Below are 22573 nucleotides of genomic sequence, written 5' to 3' on the forward strand. Positions count from 1 at the left end.
CTACAAACAGTTAGATGGTTCAACTACACCATAAGCTATTCCTCCTGCATTGACACAAGATGATTCTGCTTGTTGATTCTGATAAGTAAGTTGTACATCTTCCAAAATAATCCCGCCACAATAAGTAAATAAATATTAAGTTAATCAATTAATTTAAATCAAAATTTTAAAAAATAAAATAAAATGACTCTAATAATAAAATTGGGCCTGCTTAATTTCGAGCCCATTATGTGAATTATGGGCAAAGCCCAATTATATAACCAACAAGGATAACAAACTACCTTTCCAAAATGACCCTTGTAGTATTGTACCTTTCCGGGGCAATCTTCCTCATGTAAGCAGTAATTTTGGTCAATTACTATGGGGTTGTCGACATTTTGCATGATTGCATCTTGGAAAAGAATACCCCTTGCGAATCCATTGCTGGGCCTTCCCCATGATTTTTTTCTAAACCCATTCTCACTACCTGTGAATGTAACGTTTTTAACTGTCATGTTTAGCACCCCTGGTTCTTGAAGAGTCTTCCCAAGGCTTCCTATGCTGCAAAAAAAAAAAAACCCTGATCTGGTGAAGTCAATGTACCAAACTCAAAAGAATAAAAACCGTTCATCTCACCTGATGCCATGTCCAGGCCCACAAGATATGCGCTCGATCCACAAGGTAGAGGTGCCCGGACCGATCGAGATGCAATCGTCGCCGGTCTTAATGCTAGCGCCAATGATCGTAACACCGGTTGACATTTGTACATGAATGCCATCAGTGTTGGGACTATTCCCTGCAGCTGCAACTGTCACCCCTTGAATGTTAACATTATTGCAGCCGTCGATAACAATGTGGAAGATTTGGCTATTTAGCGATGTTAATCCGTTGATTACGATGTATTTCAAGTTTGTAAATCCTAGATTCTGCATAAGACAAATGTTAATTAAGTCTTAAAACAGCTAACTAGTAAAGAATGGAAGAGGAATAGAGAGACCAATTATGGATAGGCCCTAGCCCTAGCCCTAGCCCATGCCCATCCTATGTAATTCAATGTTTGGGCTGGAAGGCCCAAGACAATATTGGTCACTATGGTTAACCTACCGTAGCTCCGGTGGGGCAAGTATTTCCAGCAGCCTTGCAAGCCCACAAATCTGATCCTTGCCCATCAAGTGATCCACCGTAGATGGAAACACCGATAACTTTATCAAACAAAAGCCAAGTTCCGGCATTGCCGATAACACGATAATCTGTTGGGGCAACAAGGGTCCCATCAATCCTTATTGTGATATTTGTGTTCTTACAATTCCCATTGAAACGGGCTTGATTAAGTAAATACCGCCCCGGCGGCACATAGATGATGGCGGAGTCAAAAGAGCCACAAGCGCCTGCCCATGCACTAAGGAATGCTTGAGTCGAGTCGGTTTTGCCCCTAAGTTGATAACATTATAGATTGAAGTGGCTCCACCAGATGGGCTTAATATAAGGAAGAGAAGTGAGACAACAAAAGTCATGGGCCTCACCATTTCAATGTCTTGTGTGTGAGTGTGTGTGAGAGAGAGAGAGAGATGAGAAGAGAAGTAGTGATAAGAGAAGGAAATGAGAAGTTGATGGAAGAGAAGTGATGGAGTTTAGGGTACTTACAGGTTTCAAAAGTAAAGCCCAAATGTAGAAAGAGGGTAAATGTAAATGGCCATAAAACTATATAGCTAACTTAATACAAAAGATATATATATCAAAACACCCTTTTGCTTGGTTGGGGCAATAAGCTGAGGTAACAAGAATTACATACTTCTCACACCATCCCCTTCACATGTCAGCCATTGAAAATATTTGTTATGTTTGTTAATTGGGTCCCACAATCTTAAAACCCATGTTTTAAGATGTTTATGAGGTATCAATCACACACATGAGATCGAACGTATTAGATTTTGGGAAGAAAGTAGACCCTAGATTATGGATTTCAGCACTAAAGTGGGCCCTACTTGTAACACAAAAGATGGGACATGAGTATGGGTAATAACTAGCACCATAAAAAGAAGGGTAAAGTACACGTACCCCCTATAATGCACCCAATATTCTTCGTACCTTCAAAACGGTTCAATATTCCACGTACCACCCCTATTTTACATCCCAAATGCCATTTAAGTCCAAACCAAGTGTTACATGTTATAAAATGATCAAAGCACCTTTTCTTCTATTTTTCTAAAATTTGAAAAGACCTATTTGCTAAAATTTAAAATTATCAAAATGCCCTTATCTTCCCCAAATCATTATCCTCTTTTACATACCCAATACCACCACCAACCACCATTAACACTATCACCATTGTGAAACCCCACCTCCAGCACCACCGCCACCCACCACCATTAATACCACCAACCATCTTCTTTCCCAGATCGTTTCTCCAAAACATGAAACCCTAAACCCATTTTCGGTTTCAAAACCCCACTGCCGCCTTTAGCGGCAGCCAAACTAGAGGGTCGGAAAATTTTCTTATCTAAACATGGTACGAATACGATTACCCAAAAAAAACAAAAGTACTTGGAACATTTTTCACCAATCTAAGCATTAATCGGCATATAATACCTCAAATCCAATTTGGTGGGCGTGATTAATGGTATCCATTTATTCCAATCTTCCAAGAAACCAAATCTCCAATCCCATTTCACACCTTCACCTGCAAAAGACTTAAAAGTCTCTCCTCTCTCTCCTCTCTCTCCTCTCTTATTGCCTTCTATTTCTTAGTTATTATCCATCTTCAAAGCTCGCAGAGTTGCAGGCTTCCTGGTTGAAGAAAAAACAGTTTTTGTATGTTGTTGATTTTATGATCTCTCACTTCTCATCAATCTTCTTCAATCAAAATTGATGGGATATCTTAGTTGCAGAGCTGAATCTGCTGTCTTAACCTCCAATTCCAACACCAGTACAAGCTCCATCTCCACCTACTCTTCCCACAAACCCAAGAAGAAGAATCACAGAGAATAAACCCTCAAGAACCAACAATTCGAGTACAGTGACCTTAAAGAAACTAAACGGATGGAAAGGATAGATTTTGAGAGATGCGTTGCACTTGGAAAAGAAAGAGGAAAAAGGAAAATGGGGTGGAGAGATTTGAGGGGTTCCGGAACTTACTTGTTGGGGGGCAGAAGAACGAGAAGAATGAAAGGGTTGGGTTGGTGATGGTGTTAATGGTGGGTGGTGGTAATGGGGCGTGGTGGTGGTGGTGGTGGGTATGTAAAATAAGAGGATAATTTGGGGAAGATGAGGGCATTTTGGTCTTTTTAAATTTAAGTAAATTGGTCAGGGCAATTAGGTCTTTTCAAATTTTATAAAAAATAGAAGAAAGGGTAGTTTGGTCATTTTATAGCATGTAATACCTGGTGTGGACCTATCTGGCATTTGGGGTGTAAAATAGGGGTGGTACGTGGATTATTGAAGGGTGGTACGTGGAATATTGAGCCGCTTAGGGGGTACGAGGAATATTGGGTGCATTATAGGGGGATACGTGTACTTTACCCTAAAAAGAACGTAGAATACAAGATGGACCAGGTGTTGTGGCACAATTCCCACCACCCTATTAGTCATGGAGGTACCATAGGCAGGGGAATAGCGAGTTTTTCTGTGCGAAAAGCCTGACTCTTACGTAAGAGTGCAATCGGTCCAGAACCGGGTATTCGGTTTGTTTCGGTACTAGGGAGAGCTGGGGTGATTCAGAACTGGACCGGGTGCGCCAGACACGCTGCCCCTACACCATGACATAGGGGTGCGCAAAATGACCGCTACACTTCTAGTTATTTTCGGGGTTTCAAAGATACGATGGTCATTTCACATGCCCCTATGTCAGGGTACAAGGATGGCATGTGCTACACGATCGAGTGATGTTCTCTTTCCTTGAGTAATATATTATAATATATTAAAATAACTTGGTACCCAAATTCAATTCCTATGTTGGAACCAGATCTATACTAATCTAGCTCGGTTCATGCATCTCAGTCCCAAATGGTAACCAAATTCCATTAGATTCGGTTCGTTTCTAATTATTCGGTCCAGATCCAAATTCAGTTTTCGATAACTTAGAAGCTTTGTTCCCGGCAATTAATGGATGAAGAGAGGATCCAATCTCTTTTAGTTCAAGGAAAATTAATATTTCTTTGGAGGCAAGCATGATTAGAGATCAAATTATCTTTTGACCGTTACATTGGTTCCTCTTGATTTTAAATTTTTTTTTCTTGATAAAACCTCTTGATTTTAATTGGATATCAAGGAGATGCACAAAAATTCACAAGGAGGCCGTTATTGATGGTTAGGGAATTAGAGGCTACGTTCTCTAAATCACTTTCCCTTGTTTTTGGCCACCTGCCTTGGGGGATTTTTAAAGACGGTGAAGTTTATTGACGTCTATGCCCATGCTGTGATATATACCGTACTTACAATTGAACGATTTAGAAAGTATTTTCACTAGGGGGTGCTAGGGTGTAGTAGGGGGTTTAAGTAAGTGTGTTAATTGGTTCAGATCAGTTCAAATTGTTTAATTAAACGGTCTCAACTTTGAAACCATAATCGAACCATTTATTATAAGATTTCACAGTTTCGGTTTTAAACAGTTTGGTTCGATAAATGGTTTCTATTTATTTTTTGGACATTTATGTACATTTAAGAGTGTTAAACGGTTCGATTCGGTTCAACCATTTAACTAAACGGTCTCAATTTTGAGACCATAACCTAACCATTTATAAAACGGTTTCACAATTTCGATTTAAACGGTTCAGTTTCAATAAATGGTTTCGGTTTGATTTTGATACCCTTAGGCTTAAGTTTATTGACCTCTATGCCCTCTGAACCTGAGCATGTCTTGAGCCCGGACTAGAAATGGAGTTAAGTCAGTTAAATAAATAGTAAATCCATAATCTAAAACAATAAGAAAGCCTCAACTCCTCGACTCCCTTCTCTTGTTTAATGGTATAAACTCAAAATGCATTGATATGTGATTACTTGGTTTTTTTTTTCCCCATATTTTTTGTGTATTTTATTTTTATTTTTAACTAAGTTATACATATTTATTGCATTATAAAATTAAAAACGTGACTCGTCTTAATTGGGTTTGACAAGGCTGAGTCACCAGGTTTTTCTAGAAGACAAGTCGAACCTGAAAACCTGGTTTTCCAACAATGGTCTATGTTACTTATTATTTGGCATTAATTAATAAGTAGGAACACCACCACCCGCATAAGTTAGGATTATTTTAAGGTATGTTTTTATGTTAGCATTCCTAAATAGACCTTAAAAATTTACAGCCAAATCTTTGGTAAAATAGTAGATGAGACAAGTGGTATCCATCAAAATTGAAAAACTAAAAAAAAATAAAAAGGTTTAACCTTAGATCTCATGACCTTGAGTCTTAAGAATTAAGGTTAGGATGTGAACTAATTCCGGTTCCACCGTTTCATAATTGGTAGATCTAGAACCGGACCAATTACTTATCGGTAGATCCGAAATCAGACCAATAAGGTATTAGGTGGGTCGGTTTCGATTCCTAGCGGGCCAGTTTCAGTCCGGTTATCGGTTCTAGTCCAAAATTGACATCCCTACGTCTAGGGGTGTAAATGAATAGCCAAAATTTGTTTTCGTATCCGTGTTCGTATCCATTTAGTACTATCCGAATCCGTCCGAAAGCTAAACAGATGCTGATACAAATAGGCTTTAGCTATCTGAAAAGCTATATTTACATGTAAACGGATAAAATATCCGATCCGTATCCGTTTAGCACTATCCGAATCCGTCCGATAGCTAATTGGATGCGGATGCGGATATAGCACTATCCGAGCCGAATCCGATCCATTTACAACTCTACCTACGTCTAGTAAAGGGTTCTGTGGGTGGTTTAATATATATCGATACGTATTGGATGATACATACCGATACCATCGATACATTCAATAAAAAAGTCATTTTCACTCACAGACTCTATACAACTCCTATTTTAACGAAAAAATGAAGAAAAACTCTCAACCAATAGTCTAGAATCTTGCATTTAACCTTGGTTTTTCACACTTTCGAACTAAAAACGAATCAATGAGTGCTACAACATCATCCTTTGCATCATCCAATTCTCTTCATGGCTATAAACGATTACAACATGTAAAAAACCTCATCTTTTATCACAATTTCAATTTAATGTATTTGTTTGGTTATACATTATTCTCCATTTTAGTGTTTATGCATGACATTTGTTATATATTGTTTATTTATATATTGTTTTTTGTTCCAAAAGTGTATTTCCATGCGTATCTTGAGCATTTCTATGTGTATCTATAGTGTTTGATACGTATTTCTAATACGATACATCTCTTAAAATCACCGATTGATACAATACCCGATGCTAATACTTTAAACATTGGGTATGACAATAATATGGGAATGGATGCATACGGCAATTAATCGGCCCATACGACAATAATACATTTTAAAAAATATGGCATAATAAAACATGTACAATAATGATACGATACGTGTTTAATATCTGAGAAACAAACTGATTTTTTTGCAACTAAACTCTAATCTCTCATGCCTTCATGAACAGTTAAAACCAATAAGGCTTTCCAATTTGAAAACACTTCTCGTTCTTTTGGACCTCTACATTTTATATTAATTAAGTTTAACCATGTCTATCAAAACAAATGTTGATAGGTCATCCATCAACCAAAATTTATGATAGCAAATAATATGTATAAGTCAAAACACCCTGCTAGAGCTAAATAGGCTGCATTCCTTTCTACAAGGCAAGAACCAATGCACTTATTAATGACTATATTACATAACCAAACAATTGACTGCAAATTGTTGAAACTTGGAAGAGCCAAGGTAGGTATTGGTGCTAGCTAGTAAATATCCACCATTATCACGGATCAAAAAATAGGGTCAAAATCCAAAGGTTATTTTTTAGGTAAAAGAATTCAAAAAAAGTTATAGCTGGCACTTGAATGACCTAACAACCTATGCTCTCTCTCATGGTGAGTCCAGGTTTGGTTTCAAAATTCTAATCGGATTGCAGTAGAACCTGAGATCAAGAGGATCGGATTGTTTGTTATGTGCGATGGTGGACGTCTAAACCTTGTTGGACTCTCAGTATTCTCTAGTACAAATATGGAACAAGCTCTTAAGGTTCCTTAGGATGATACATTCTTAGGGAATACCAGATCAAGAAAGAAATGAAGGAGTTTAATTCAATTAGGAAGTTGGGATTCCATGTTTATGCATAACCCTCTAATAAAAAATGATAAAACCATGAATTAAAAAAAAAAAAAAAAAAACCATAGTTTGTGATAGGGTTGCAACAGGGTCGGGTTGGGCCGGGCTTTATAGAACCCTAGCCCAACCCTAAGTCCCCTTAGTTGGGCCCAGGCCAGACACGACCCTGACTCAGGGCCAAAAAAATCCAACCTTGACCCGTCCTCAGGGTCGGTCTGGGCCGACCCTGATTGGCCCTGATCATGGGGAGGGGGAAAGAAATGCATGGGTTGGAATGGACTGGAAGAACATTATTAATTTTACATAAAATAACAATATAATAAATTATATTATAATACTTATTGTCTTCATATATAATATATTATATAAAAAAATGTGGGTGAAATTTAAAGTTTATAATGTATAAATTATATCGATATATATTTTATAGTATAACTTAAATCAGGACCGGGCCGGGCCGGGCCAAGCTTAGCTCGAGGCCTCAACCCTAATCCGACCCGATCCTAACTCAAGGCCAGAATTTTCAGCCCTGACCCGCCCTCAGGGCCAAATATCTCAGCCCAGACCCTGTTCGGGCTCAAGGCGGGCAGGGCGGGTTCTGACCGACAGGGCCAAACTTACACCCCTAGTTTGTGAAGATTTGCAGACCTATATAAATCTTATCAACACAAACAGAGAGAGACTTGGATTTGATGGATATGGATTAGAACTAGAGTCTTCGAGGTTGATCAGAGAACTAGAGTGCTTTCTCTGACTGTGAGAGTAGATGGTTTGCTAGAACTAGAGTCTTAGAGTTTCAGGTTTAAGGGTTTTCTCACCGGCTTTTGGGTATATAGGTTCTACTTTTTTTTATTTTGTTTAATCAAAACTTATAAATATGAATTAATATGCGATTAATACAAAAATTAATATGCATATAATATAGTGTTCCTCAAAGTCGTATATAAAAATAAAATTACTTGATAAAATACAGTAATAGTCGACTTATTGATTCATATGGTCGGATACGCATATTAATCCAATAATTAATATGCCAACTTACTAACCATGATTCCAATTCTAGAGGGAGCCCGCTTCTCCACTTGCCCAAACCAAGTACCAATATTCCAACGTTCCCTTAAGCCCCGAATCCCTGATCATTTCAGAAAAGGCTCAGCTTTGTAGTGTTATCAAGGTTTTAAAATGTGGAATCGGAGACGGAATACGACAGCTACGATTTCAATCTCAATCCGGATCGGAATAGGACTTCAAGAACCCTGAATCGGTCCACAGATCCAAAACGGAAAATTTTCAAGGTTCTGAGTGTGAATCGGCTGTGTCGGATCAGTCAAAATCGGAATCAATCATAGGCGATTCCACGATTCAACGATTCGATTCCCGATTTTTAAAACCATTTGAGTGGTAAACCCTCCCCATCCTCGAACTTATTAGCCCAAAACCTTTGAATTTGCTTTGGTGATAAAATAACTTCAGTAGCTGAGATTTCTTTTCTGAATGCAGAAACCATAAACTTCATAGGAGATTAACTCGAAGAAGATGTTAAGGAGGCGACTATCTTCCTTATTGGCAACAGCCTCAATCCACCATTCTTCGATTTGCAACAGATCAAGCTTCATCACTACAACAATCTCATCACATTCTCCATTTTCATCGATACAGCTGACCCGCCACCCTATCCCAAAACCAGATAACTTGTTCTTCCCCAATGGAATTAGAGCTTACAGTCTCCTCAGTCTGAATGATTTGAGAGATAACCCTGGAAGAAAGCATAAGAGGAAGAGAAAAGGTCGTGGGATTGGTTCTGGTCTAGGGAAGACTGGAGGGAGGGGTCATAAAGGGCAAAAGGCGAGAGGGACTATGAAATTCGGATTCGAAGGTGGGCAGACCCCTCTTCGTCGTCGATTGCCGAAACGAGGGTTTACGAATCCTTTTAGCCTCACATTTCAGGTACCCATCTACTTTTCTTAATAAATCGGTCTTAGTGTTCTATATTTTTAGATATTAGATCTCCCTTGCTTGGATATGTTTGGTAGTTTTAAACTGAAATTGTTTCTTCTGAACTTTCAAAGAAGAGTTGAACTTGAATAGCTGGACCTGATATTTAAAATTGGAAATGTAGATAAAGTGCTACGTTGAGAGTTTGAATGAGCAGTATTGCAAGTTGAAGGACAAATTGAAAACTAATTTAAGAAATGGACATCATTTTTAATGTGCCAATTGGAAGTAATTAATGGTTTGTTAGAGTTGGATGACATTGATATGTTGAGTGTTAAGTTAGTCGAAGTCTTTCTCAACAGAGCTAAATTGTTGGATGGAAGCCATAGAATTACCCAAAACAAATTGAAAAGGCCCTTTGAGTTTATATGCCATACACCTTTCTAATATTAAAAACAACTCGGTTGATCTTTCCTGAATAATTAGAATACTTCTTTCTTCCCAAAGTGAAAGCAGAGTTTTTCTGGTAGTAGATTCCAAATACTCTGGTCTATACAGATAATCTTTTCTCTTTCCATTTGACCACCAAGGATTTGATATAGTGTGTGTTTTTTTTTTTTTTGTTGTTGTGGGGGCGGGGGGGTGGGGGTGGGGATGGTGGGAGGGTGGGTTGGGCCTCATGGAATAGTTCTAACTCTGACGTCCCAAACCAACTTAGCCTGTCAACAGCTTATGAAGTTTGGAGAAGTAGATTCTGCTTTTTTGTAGCAGAGAACACAACTATTGGCCAAGTGGTGACCTTTTGCTGGCAGATTGTCGATTCTGAAATCTGAATATGCTATTAAGTGAGGTAGCCCACGTAAAGAAACAAACTTTGCTTGGAAGGACGCCATTAAATCATCTTCCATGGAGTGTTAGAGTCTTGCCTGTTCGCTGAAAGTGAGAACATGATTTGGCAGTAAAGAAACCTTCCTTTGCTAAGGTTCATCTTTGTCTGGCCAGTCTTTCTCTGTTCCACTGGACTCTGTTGTTCTCTTATAATAAGTTCTGAAGTGGAGTGATGTCCCAATCATTGAGGGCAGGGGGGTCTTCTAAACCCAGTGCTCCACCTTTGAAGGATTCCGTCAAACTTTTGGTAAACCCCAACCAATGCAACTCTGTTAGATACCGTATTACTGCTCTATATAGGAGAGAGGATAAGTTACGTTTTAATTTTCTTCTCTTAACTACAGGCTCCTCAAAGCTTTCCCATTGACCGTTACCAATCTATAGTTTCACTCTCCTTAAAAATAATTCTCTTTGATTCATGATTCTTTTCTAGAATTCTAGGGCAAATCCCAGCCCGAGCCAGCCAGACCGACCGAAACTAACTGAACCAAATGCTTACTGGTTCGTCTTCAGTTCAGATTTTTTCAAAACCTGTGGAAACCAAAACCAACCAGACCGATTAAATGACCCAACCGCTGGAAACCAAACATAAAAAGCAATATAAAATCGAAAAAACTGTAAATTATTATATATATCGAAGACTGTTAACAACTATTGGACCAATATGAGACTGTTAGCGAAAATCGATAAAGATCCAAACTGAGCTGAACCAGAACAGAGATTTGCTGTATCGGTTCAGCTTTTGCTTGGCCCAATTCTGGACCAAAACCGATTCAGTCTGACAGAACCTGCCAGTTGACACCCCTATCCCTTTCTAAAGAGCTTTGCCTTGTGAGGTTAATACTTGGGTCATCTCCGAGACATTTTTTTGTCATTTTCCTGCAAAGACTATTCCTTCTGAGTTTTGAGCCCTAATGGCCAAAGTCTTACAGAGCAAAGACACTCACCTTAGTTGAAGATCTGAACTCCGGACCTTTTTTCGCTTCTGGTTTGCGTATTGTGCCCCAATTGACAATATGATATTTGTTAGTCTCATCCCATCCTTGCCAGTGATTTTTTTCCCCTGAATTTTCCCTGATTGAATGGAAACTGATGGAACCAGTAAGGAGGAAAGATATGATTTGAAATTAAAGGGCCATTACCTTGTTCTGCTCCCACCTATGCAAGGTCTTGGGAGGGGTGAGTTTGGAGTCGGTCCTCACCTTTGGCATTTTTGTGTGCAAAGTGGCTGCCCTCAAGACTTGAACCTAGGCATTCACTGTGGCAGCCTGAAACTTTTACCATTGCTCTAAGCAATGGCCCCTAAATGATATGATTTGAATTGAAAGAGCTAAAAGAGCAAGGGAAGGCCTAAAATGACTTTGGGAGAAGTGGTGCATGTATTAGGGTTAACTTCTAGTATGACCTTGAATAGAGTTGAATGGAAAGGAGCTAAAAGAGCAAGGGGCAGGGCTAAATTGACCTTGGGAGAAGTATTGAGAAAAGACATGCATGTATTAGGGTTGATGTCAAGTATGTCTTTGGATTGAGTTGATTAGTTGAAGGGCAAAACAAGATCTATGTTGTCGAAACCAGTTAGTTGGAATATGGCTGAGTAAAGTTTTGTTGTATTGGCATGGAAGTGAAAAAGTAGAAGCATGGAAACAGTCAACTCCCTTGGCTATCCAGGTCCATCTAGAATAGGTGGAGTCATTAGAGATGACAAAGGCAGGATTCTAAAAGATTTGTTGGGTCCCCTACCTGAAGGTAATCCAATCAGATCTGTATGTATTGCTGGCTTTACAGACTGGTCTAAATATAGCTATTTCTATTGGTGCTCGATTTCATAGTGGAAGGTTATTCTTCTACAAGATTGAATGGATGAGAAAAAGTTGACGGGCCTTGGAAATTATCCTATCTCATTCTTGTAATCATTCACCTTCCTCCCCTAGTGAATATCTCATTCATTGGAAGCTCAGGTTAAGAAATGATGATGCTGATGATCTAGCAAGTTGTGAGGCCAAAATTATGCACTGGGGACAGTTTTCCTTTGTGAGAGATCAGACTTTTATTTCTTTTGTTTTCTTTTCCAGTTTGGGGCTCAATGGTTGTGTCCTTTCACATTTTTTCCTTGGATAAATACAAATGTCCTTTATTCCCTCCCCCGCCCCCCCCCCCCCCACAAAAAAAAAAAAAAAAAAAAAAAGCTTTAGGAGGATTTTCATCTTCTTTATTATACTGTACACTTTATAACATGGAGCTGGCATTTGGTTCTTTTTCTACCTGATGCAGTTGTGCGCATGGTTTGTGTAAGGATATCATATACATATATATTTTTTAATTTTACCATGCTTGAGTTAGATAATGTAGGGAAGTTCTTTTCAGTTTTAGTTTTAGAATCTAATTGGGAGTCTTTTTATTCTTATTTATATGCTACCATGTAACCCCATCGTGGGATAGATTGGATTGAATAACACTACATGTTTAGCGGCTGTGTGAATTCCTGCTGGTGATTCTTTTGTCCTCCCTCCTTGCTTGACCCAACTCTGTGTTCATCCCTTCCAAGTGAGCTCTCTTCATTCTTTATCTTCCCTGTTCCTTTCTTCTTTCTTCTCTGTTCTTTCATTATAGCGTTTCCTATTCTGTCCCATTACTCTCTAGAGTTTGGAATTGAAATTTGACCTCAGTTGGAAGTTCTACTCAGAACTTCAATTCTGGTGAAGTAGGACACTAACCTGAATGTAAGATTAATGGACTACAAACTCAAACAGGCCAGAATCACAGTGACCCAACACACAGAATTATGTGGACAGAATAGGGGATGACTGATAACTTAAATCAAACCACTGGAAGGGGTTGAAATTCCCGTCGAATGCATGAACTGTTTTGCTGTTAGAATGTTTAAAATTATAGGTTAATCCAATGAGGGGATTGGAAACAGAACTGAAATTAGAAAGTAAGGAGAAGCAGAAATAGAAACTAAGAGATTTTTAGTATCTGTCAAACCGGCAGTCTGATGGAGACCAGATTGGGAATGAAGGCAACAACCAGGGAAGGGAGTAACATACTAAAAATTCAGGGCAGTCCTGAACTCCTGATAACTAGAAATCAAAGGGGAAAACTCAGACTAGAAAACAGTCAACGCAAAGTCCATTCTTTCAATCACCAAAGCCGATGGGGAGATTCCCCCTTTCTTGTATTTAAAATAATCTAATACTTCAGATTACAAAATTAGTAACCCATTGGATGGGTGGGCTACTTGAAGGCTAAGAAACTAAGTTCAAACATTACAAGGAAATAGAAGAAGGAAAATAGAAACTCCTAACTAACTAGTGTTATTATAATGAAATAGAAAGTAGATAATGGTCTCAAAAGATCTTAACAGCAGCTTGATTTTCCTCCGCAATCTGGTTCTGGGGCCCACAAGATCATCTAAGAATCCTCCCAAATCAAGGAAACAATCTCTTCAGTAGAACCTTCACGCAACAACCTGGCTGGGGCCCATGAAATATGGAAAATCTCCCTTCAAAACCTTCTGACTGATGGCTATTCTGGGGTCAGAACCTGGATGGAGCATGGGTTTAAATATACTCAAAATATGGGCCTGAACATGGCTTAAACCGATGGCTTGAATAGGCCTTGGTTTGGGCTGGCTATAACCAAACCCATGTGGACCATTAAGGGGCCTGTTTGGACTGGCCCTTCACTACATCATCTTGTTTCTAGTCTTCCACCTTTCCTGTCTTCAGAGGTTTATTTCTCATTTACTGGTTGTTGATTTGGCCTGCTGTTAATCATTCACAAGAGATATAAGGGTTAGGGATTTCCTCCTGAAATTCCAAATTGAAAGCAGTCCATATGAGGGAGTTATCCCACCTGAGCCGAGGCTGGGCTCTGCCAATGTCATACTGAGTTGTGTGGTTGAAGGAGGTGCTCTTCAATTAAAACCTCCATTTTCTGTTAATTATGATTATCCCACATAAACTGCTTTGATTCTTTTCCCTTTTTATTTTAAATTCCAGAAATACCCCCTCTTGCCTATTTGCTTTCATTTAAGTCCATTACTGTGGTTTCTCTTCTCTTGTTGTTCCTGGACTCCCATGTAATTATGGAATTGTTGCTCAACTATTATTTCGAGATAGTTATCACTCTTGTGGCCCCATAGCAAAACCATAATTAGGGTAAATGAACCCGGGATTGCATCACTACCACTTCACAAAAGTGTGAAGTTTAAGAGAAACAAAATTGAGAATTATGAAGGGAGTTCTCAAGAGGAGCTTGTAAAAAGGTGGATAATCTTGAACCACTGGCATGTTACTGTGAACCCTTATACAATAAATTTTCAGCTTGGGGAATATGTACGTACATGGTTTAACTTATTGCAGAAGTTAAGGACACTAATAAATGTGCACATCTTTGTTGGAAGTTTTAAATCCTGAAAGCATTAAATAAGAAAAATGTATTGCTAAAATTTAGTAGACGAGAAACTTCAATAGCATTGTTGCAAAGGGATGGTATTAATAATGTTGATCTCTTAAGTTGAACAAGCAACAAGGTAATAAAAATGAAGGGAAGATTTTCTGATAGATGACTTACACCTGCAGTTTCTTGGTGTCAATGGGTCAACGCCATCACAATTGAGGGGGCAGTGGAGTGGATGGGATAGTTTAAAATCCTGGTCTACTTCACCTTTAGAACTTGGAGAATTTATTGAAATGTAAAGGGTTTTTCTTTCCAGACTAAAATGAAATTGGATAAGAATCTCTTCCCCATTGATTTTGGACTTCTTGGAGTTACATTTCAATAAAAATGAACAGGAACAAAAAGGGTTTTGCGGTCTTTTGCAATAAATAATTTATTTCCTTGTCTGTCGATGGTCTTTTTCGCAATCTGTTAGTTGGTGTAGTACACTTCATTATGGAAAACGTTGCGTCGCATGCATACCTTGTTGTATGTGGGGGGGGGGGGGGGGAGAAGGGTTAAAGGGTTATTGCTTGTGGCCAACTCAGTTTGTTTAATTTCTCTTATATCTATCTGGCAGCCAGTAGGTTTGGGTAAGATTGCGAAACTTATAAATACTGGCAAGATTGACTCATCAGAGTTGATCACAATGAAGACTCTAAAGGTAATAAAACTTTCTCTTTTCTCTTACATAATTTAATTTAATCTTATATTGTTCATGGGCTTTGTTGATACTAATTAGTACACTATGACAGGACACTGGAGCAATTGGGAAACAGATAAAAGATGGGGTACGATTGATGGGGCGTGGTGCAGAACAGATCAAGTGGCCAATTCATTTTGAGGTAATTTCTGTTAGCTAGCTTCCTACTATTTTGGTGGCCTTTTGAATCTTTTTTTTTAATCCAATATAATGCAATTCAGGGTTTTAGAATGATTCTAGAAACAAGAACTGCATTTATACCAGTATCTATGTAGAATCAATCGGATAGAGCAGGGACAAATATTGGATGCAATAGAACTAGAATGTGGAAGATGACCAAATTTAGCTATCTGAAAATTTGAACCAGAAACAGGGGTTCCACCTGATGTGGAATCAAGAGAAATAAGAAGTTAGAAAAAGAATAGTAGTAGAAGAGAATATGGTAAAGATCAAACCTGATAAGAGCAGATAAGAATAACAAGGAAGAGGAAGACATCAGATCGGGGATACCATTCCCATAGGCACAGCTCAACAGTTCCAAAACTTTTTGAAAAACTTCAATTCTATTAATTAAATCATGTCCAATTGATGGGAGTGTATACATATATAACAAGAGATTCATTCTATGCCAACTTTGATTTGGGCCCTTTAACCACTTATCCATGGATGCTTAAAAGGGATCATCATACATTATGATTAAGCAAATTTCAATTGAAATAAAATCTTTAGGAGGAATCAATGAAACAGAAATTTAATGTAAGGACATCAAATCAAATCCTGGATCTTTGACTGAAAAAGATATAGAGAGATCAGGAATTCTCACTATTTCTTAGATTCATGGGCCAAATTTGATTCAGTGGGATCTTTCGCTTACATTTTTTCGGAGGAAACTCCTCTACCCAACCCTCTAGGTGAAGGCAGGTTGTGGTGAAAACTGGCCTACATCCTTAACAGTTGTGCTAACTAGCAGAGCACCTTCACATATGTGATGTTGGATTGAACTGAAAATAAAAACACATGATTAGTTGATGACGTGGACTACATGTCCATAAAACTTGGGCACCAACAAACTCTGCCACTTAGCAGAAAATTTCTTTGTGCTAAAATGGTTCCAGCACTGTTGGCCTTGGGAACCTACTGCCTTTTTATGATTTTTTTGTTCATAAAATATAAATGTCTTACTTGAACTAAGGCGACTGGAAGATTCCAGCTTGCTAAGTTTATAAAGTATGTGTATGATAGCTCACCTGCTAACCCACTGACCACTTGCATGCTTGTGTAATTAAAATAATTGAACAAGGAAGATTAAAAATGTACCAAAATATGGTGGCACAGGTGTCGAGGGTGACTGTTAGGGCAAAGGCCGCAGTAGAAGCTGCAGGTGGATCTGTGAGGAGAGTGTATTACAACAAGTTGGGCTTCCGTGCACTGCTTAAGCCTGAGTGGTTTGAAAAGAAGGGTCGGTTACTTCCAAAAGCAGCCAGGCCTCCACCAAAGCAGCGGGATAAGGTTGATAGCATTGGTCGCCTACCTGCCCCAACCAAACCAATTCCATTTCTGCCAGAAGAGAAAGTTGCAACTGCAACTCCTGTTGCTTCATAAACTAAAGTTGTGGGTTTTCTCATTGAGTATCTGCTTGAGAGTTTTTTGATTTGTTGAGGGTACTTGTCCATTGAGGAATTGTTGCATGACATACTTTTTAATAATAAGATCATTTCAACTCTTTTTATTATGTTGATTAGTATTACTTGTACTAGAAAAAGAATGGGTGAAGCCTTAAAGGTCTCTATTTGCTGCACCATAAATGTTGAGCATGCCTTCATTCACCTTATGTGTTCTCTTTTCCCACCATACCTGGGGTAGGGAAAAGAATATTGTGAGAATCTTAGCAAATAAATGGTGTTTTTGGATGTTTTTTCTAGCTTCTTGTGGGAATTTGGAGAGGACACAAAAAGGGGAGTGGAGAATCCTAATTCAGAAATGTGAGAATCCTAATTCATAAATGTGTGGATATGATGCTTGCATCTTTTACCAGAAGCGGGAGCCTTAAGTAATTTGCACCCCCTAGGCCCTGCAGTAGCGGGAGACTCGTGCACTTGGTTGAGTGGGTAGGGCAGATTTCTGCATGGGATTAAAAAATTATATGTTGCAATTTACCAAATTGGTTTTGAGTTTAATTTTGAACACATCTGACTCTCTGAGCATACTTGAGTTTCGGTGAGGGGATGCAAGAGCACCCCATATGGCATGGGCAACCTGATCCTGATACTATTGATTATAACTTTAACAATTCAGGCGTGAGAAGCATCTCTCAGAATCCTTTTTAATATTCGTTTTTGTGTTTCCTTCAAAAGTTTAAATTGGTTTTCATATTATTAATGTTGCTCTTCCTACTGACACTGCATTTCGTAAATATATCTCTAATGGACCTTTGTTTTTTTTATTCTTCTCTTTCATCATTTGATGATTTTGATCAATTTTAGTGAGATCTCAGTAGCTTCAATCTTATATGTTTTATTTTATCTCTTCATATAAATTTTTAAGCTCTGTTCACTGTCTCCTATAAGCATCCTCTTTGAGAAATAATGTATCAACCACAAAATTTTTACCAATTTAGAGGAGGGGGTTCTGAGTTTCAAAATTTCAAGTCTGTTTTCTTGTCATTTTATTTTTATTTTAAATGATAGGTAATCAGTTAAATGTGTGACTTGATCCCAAGTCTCGGTAACCATGCTACAAACTTTACCAGCTGTGCCGGCTGGCAACTTCTTTAACAGATTGTGGTAAAGTTGAGAACAATTAGTCACATGGCTCATCAATTAGAGCTTTCAAGATTGATCACTCGTGCTCCAGTTTTTGTATTGATCAGTCTTTCTCTATTTCCCCCCTCTAAGCCAAGCTTGATATGAGCTTTTGGAGTTCTGATCTGTTTCTAGATATTTAATCAGATTAATATTCACATTTGATGGTATACATTATTAATTTAATTTAATTTTAAGGTAAATGTTTCCTGCACGCTCGGACTTGGAATTCTTTCCTGTGTGTATGCTACTTTTTAGTTACACGGACTGATAATTTTACAGGGTCTAAACCTATCTCAAGCTATACATCCCACTTCCACCGCCACCGCCACCGCCTATCAGTTTTTCCTCTTGTTTCTCAACCTCAAATTTAAAGTTAAAACATATGCCTTCCATGTAATGGCATACCCTCCCATGTATGTCCATGCATTCCCTATGTAATGACGTGGGGATATCAGATTGGTCTGAAATTGTAATCATATATAGATGATGATGTGGATACTACCCCACAAAATTTTAACCCCAACTAAACTGCCAAATGGTCCCAAATTAAATGGTGTGCAGGAACTCTTCCCCTTATTAGTTCTTTTTTTTTTTTTGGCTGTTTCTGTTTTTTCACTGGAACTGTGATCTGGACTCAACCTGAGGATACTGATCACATGAACCCTAAGAATTCATGGACCAAAAAATATGTCCACATGCCAACAACCCATAAATGATAGAACTCAGTATTCAGAACATCGAAACTATAAGTCCTCAATGCTTGGGGTTATAAAGAAATTGGGTATTGATATTTTTGGATTGAATCCGATGGGATTTGGATAGGATTTATATACCTATAATTCACAATTCAATGTGATTCTTGTCAAATTAATTTTGTTCATTCCAGTTAGGGATCTTGCTCATGCACTCTCCCCATTGTCTTTTATCTTTTGAATATCCTTACTTTCCCTGTTCGTTTTCTAAGATACAGGAATCATTTAATTGTTATTTTTAAATTCATTTTATTTAGATTGCTTGTCAAAGGCTTTTAGCTTACAAGCCTTGAAGATGCATTATTACATCAATTGGAGATTAAGCTTAAAGTACAGTCGTCTATGATGATGTGTGAGGGTGTACTACTACCTCGTCTTTTGTAGTCCTTCTGTTTCTGGCCTTTCTTCTTATACCAAGAAAATAAGTATAATAAAGTGCAGTCGAAAAGGAATGCTTTTTTTCCTCCCTCACTGCTTCACTCTGTTATGATAAACTTATTTCTAATTAAATAACTTTTATCACAATGTGCTATATAACTTATCAGAGGGTGTTTGCCTTAGCCAATGAGCACCCCCCTTATCAGTTCAATCAATAATGGGCAGAGAGAGGGAGAGAGATTCTCCCAAAACATATATCCAGTTTTTTGGAGCAATCAAGGATCAATCTCTCTCCCAAAACTTATATCCTGTTTTTTGGTGCAATCAAGGATCAAAATTCTCATCTAATGTCTTAGGTAATGTTAAGGATCCGCACATCCTAGCGTTACGGCTACTTTTCTTCTTACTGTGATGATTTTTAAGTATATCATTAGTCTTGAAAATTTTCAGGTTGCCTATGCATATCCCACTAATGTTTTATGGAAATAGACATGTGCATGTTCCTATGTGCCTATAAGCATCATTACTGTTCTTGGGAAGGTATGAATTTGTAGCTGCAATCTCTCTTTTCAGAATCTTATAGATGCTAATTCCATAATGTTGGATTGATCAGCTAACTTACTGTAGTTGAACTTTAAGTATGATTCAGATATGGTCCAGTTAGGCCTCAAGGCTAAGATTGTCCAGGCACAGACCTTGTACAAACTACTCGTACATTATATGAGCTAGAAGTGAAGTGACTTGTGATACACCTTCATGTTTATGTCCTGTTTGTGCTTTGTACCTTTGCTTTCATTTAAACAGTAGCCATTTGAAATGATTGTTAGTTTTAGCTATTATCAAATTGCCCAGTGATTTGCTAATATTGGGATTCCTGGTATCCATTTTTACTGATGGAATTCAGATTTTTCGTGTGGTTCCCATGTATCAGTTACGGATTTTAAAGAATTGAAAGCTAACTTTCACAAGATAAACTTCTCTTGGAGCTGAGGTTGTAACATGACTAGATGCGGATCCGAATACTAGGTAGAGAACTGATTTTGGTTTTTCTGGAATCTAAGTTCCGGTGGGAATATGGATATCTCATTTTCATTTCAATACTTGTCTAGGTACTCCTTACTTGTCCAGTTTCAGGTTGTGTATTTTGCACTCCCTTTACGGTTGTAATTTTGTGCATAATCCAGATACAATTGGGAATGTATGGCTTTGAAACTTGCTTCAGAGGTGTGGAGTTGAGAACTTAGGATAAGTCATGATGGTTTAGGTTCTTTAAACAGTTACTGAAATCTTGGTTTCTTTTGACAATTGGAAGACTTTTCTGTCAATAATGGAGATTAACTCAGGATCTCTGCTTAAACCCCCGTTTGATGATGGAGAGAGGAGCATTACTTTTTGGGAGGATGTTTTAAATATGAGAAGCTATGGAGGTTTTGCTTCGACTATGGAATTTCAAGATGTGAAGTGTGGTCATTATAAAATACAGAGAAGAGTAAAGGGTGATTGTTTAGAGTTTTTGGATGGATGTTACATATGAGAAACTAGGCTTATTCTGTTTCTTCAGTGGAAATTATGGGGCATTAAGCTTTGTCCTGTGTTATAAAATACAGAGGAGCAAGGAGGTGCCAGGGTTATTGCTTCCATTTTTGAATTTATGGAAGCATAGGTGCATGATTCTCTGCTATGTTTGGCAATTGGAAGCAATTAGAGGCACAGATATCGTTGGTCTATCTATGGTCCTGGTTACACATTTGTGTGCTAGAACAACAATAACTGAAAGCAAGAGAAATAAGTCTTTGATAGAGAAGGTACTGATAAGGGTTGGTAGTTGCAGCTGAGGAAGAAGATATATGGGTTGGTCCACCTAGAATGAGAGTTTTACAAACTACTGCAGATAATAGCATCATTGTAGTGGATCTTCTTCTGCATAGGCATTCTGAGTTGAAGTCCCTGACACATATAACACTTCCTTGGAGCATTGTTGGCCACCCAGAGGAGAGTTCAAAGTGCCTCTAGCTTGAAGGTATTTTTATGTAGACCTAAGAGTTGATCCTTAGGAGGATCTGTAGGGGTGAGGGAGAAATATGGGACTAGGGGTTTAAAAAAAAACCATGAGACTAGATCGATTGAATCAACCAAAACCGATCTATCCAACTTCGTATCTGTTTGTTATTGGTTTTGTTTTTTACAAACTGTCGAAAAGACCGAAATCAAACAATAAAAACGACTGAAAACGAAACATTTGGACCAAAAGTGGAAAGAAAAAAAACCTGGTTGACTCGATAGTGCAAAATGACCGTTGCACCCCCTGGAACCCTGGAAATGACCAAGGGTGTGGTGGTCATGCCTGTGTTAGGGCACAAGGGCGGCGTCTCTAGCACGATCGGGTAGCGTTTTTTCTCCTTTTTTTCATACTTGGAAAACTTTGACCGAAAGGATAAGGGACTTCTAAAAGAAATCGATTGGAGCCATCAGTTTCAATTTGTTTTTGTAAACTGAACTCTTTATCAAATTGAACCAATAAAAATATAAAAGAAAAAAGCATACCCAGTGCACGAGGCTCCAGAATACATGCGGCCTTACCCTGTTACGTCCACTGGAGAGGATTTTTTCTGACTTGAACCCGCAGCTATTAGGTTGCAATGGATTGAACTGATATATGAATGAAAAAATTGGAGAAAAGAACTTACTGAAACCGGACTGAACTGACCATTTGAGTCTCTTACAAGCTAGAATGCCAATTTCACCTCCTATCTTCTGTGTTGTTCATATTATCTTATTAAAAAATTTCTTTTATATTTATTTTTAGGGAAAAGGAATTGCACATTCTCTTCTTCATAAAACCCTTTATATGATTCGTAACCCACCCCTCTCAATGATTTCGATTTCAATTGGCTTGGAATCAGTTGAAACCCTAACAATTGGAATAAAAAAAAAAAAGAAATAAAGATTTTCCAAAATTTATGATTTATAGTGTTTTTTATTCAAAACTGGGGGATCTTGCTACCGCAAGTAAGTTCCATTGATTTTCTGCTATCGTACCGAGCAGTAGAAGGGAAAAAATGGTAAAAAGAAAATGAAGATTAAAAACAAAAAAAGGTTATATATTCAATGGACAGTTGCATAAATCGGCTGAATCAGGATTGGTCGCTGAGGATTATGATTCAAGCCGGACGATTAACTCGTTTTGATTCCGATTCCTCAAACTATGACTCCAATCTCTTTTAGTCATGTCTGAAAAATCAACCTTCGCGAACAAAAAAATTTAAATGGTGAAAATACAAGAGCAACAATCAAATACATGAAAGGTCATAGGCAAGACTTGATATTGAATCCCACCTTCACCTTCCCCCTCTCATGCAAACACCCCTCTAAGGGAATGGAAGGGAAAAAAAACAAAAGATAACTTCATAAATCTTCAACATTACTCAAGTTGGATAACTTGT

General features: G+C 38.1%; 2 protein-coding genes across 2 annotated transcripts; one reads left to right on the forward strand and one right to left on the reverse strand.

The window, feature by feature from the left end:
- On the reverse strand, positions 1–1419 carry LOC122665839 (polygalacturonase-like; the record flags this gene model as incomplete). Its single annotated transcript, XM_043861971.1, has 4 exons — positions 1–125; positions 263–540; positions 616–905; positions 1084–1419. Coding segments are annotated over 4 exons (1029 nt in total), but the record flags the coding sequence as incomplete, so codon positions are not given.
- Positions 1420–8704: 7285 nt separating this feature from the next.
- Positions 8705–16928, forward strand: LOC122666182 (50S ribosomal protein L15). Its single transcript, XM_043862322.1, has 4 exons — positions 8705–9177; positions 15074–15157; positions 15249–15338; positions 16532–16928. The coding sequence occupies exons 1-4, from the start codon at positions 8767–8769 to the stop codon at positions 16796–16798; spliced, it is 852 nt and encodes a 283-aa protein (XP_043718257.1). The 5' UTR covers positions 8705–8766; the 3' UTR covers positions 16799–16928.
- The last annotated feature ends 5645 nt before the right edge of the window (positions 16929–22573 follow it).

The sequence above is a fragment of the Telopea speciosissima genome, chromosome 6, assembly GCF_018873765.1.
Source record: "Telopea speciosissima isolate NSW1024214 ecotype Mountain lineage chromosome 6, Tspe_v1, whole genome shotgun sequence".
NCBI classification, from domain to species: domain Eukaryota; kingdom Viridiplantae; phylum Streptophyta; class Magnoliopsida; order Proteales; family Proteaceae; genus Telopea; species Telopea speciosissima.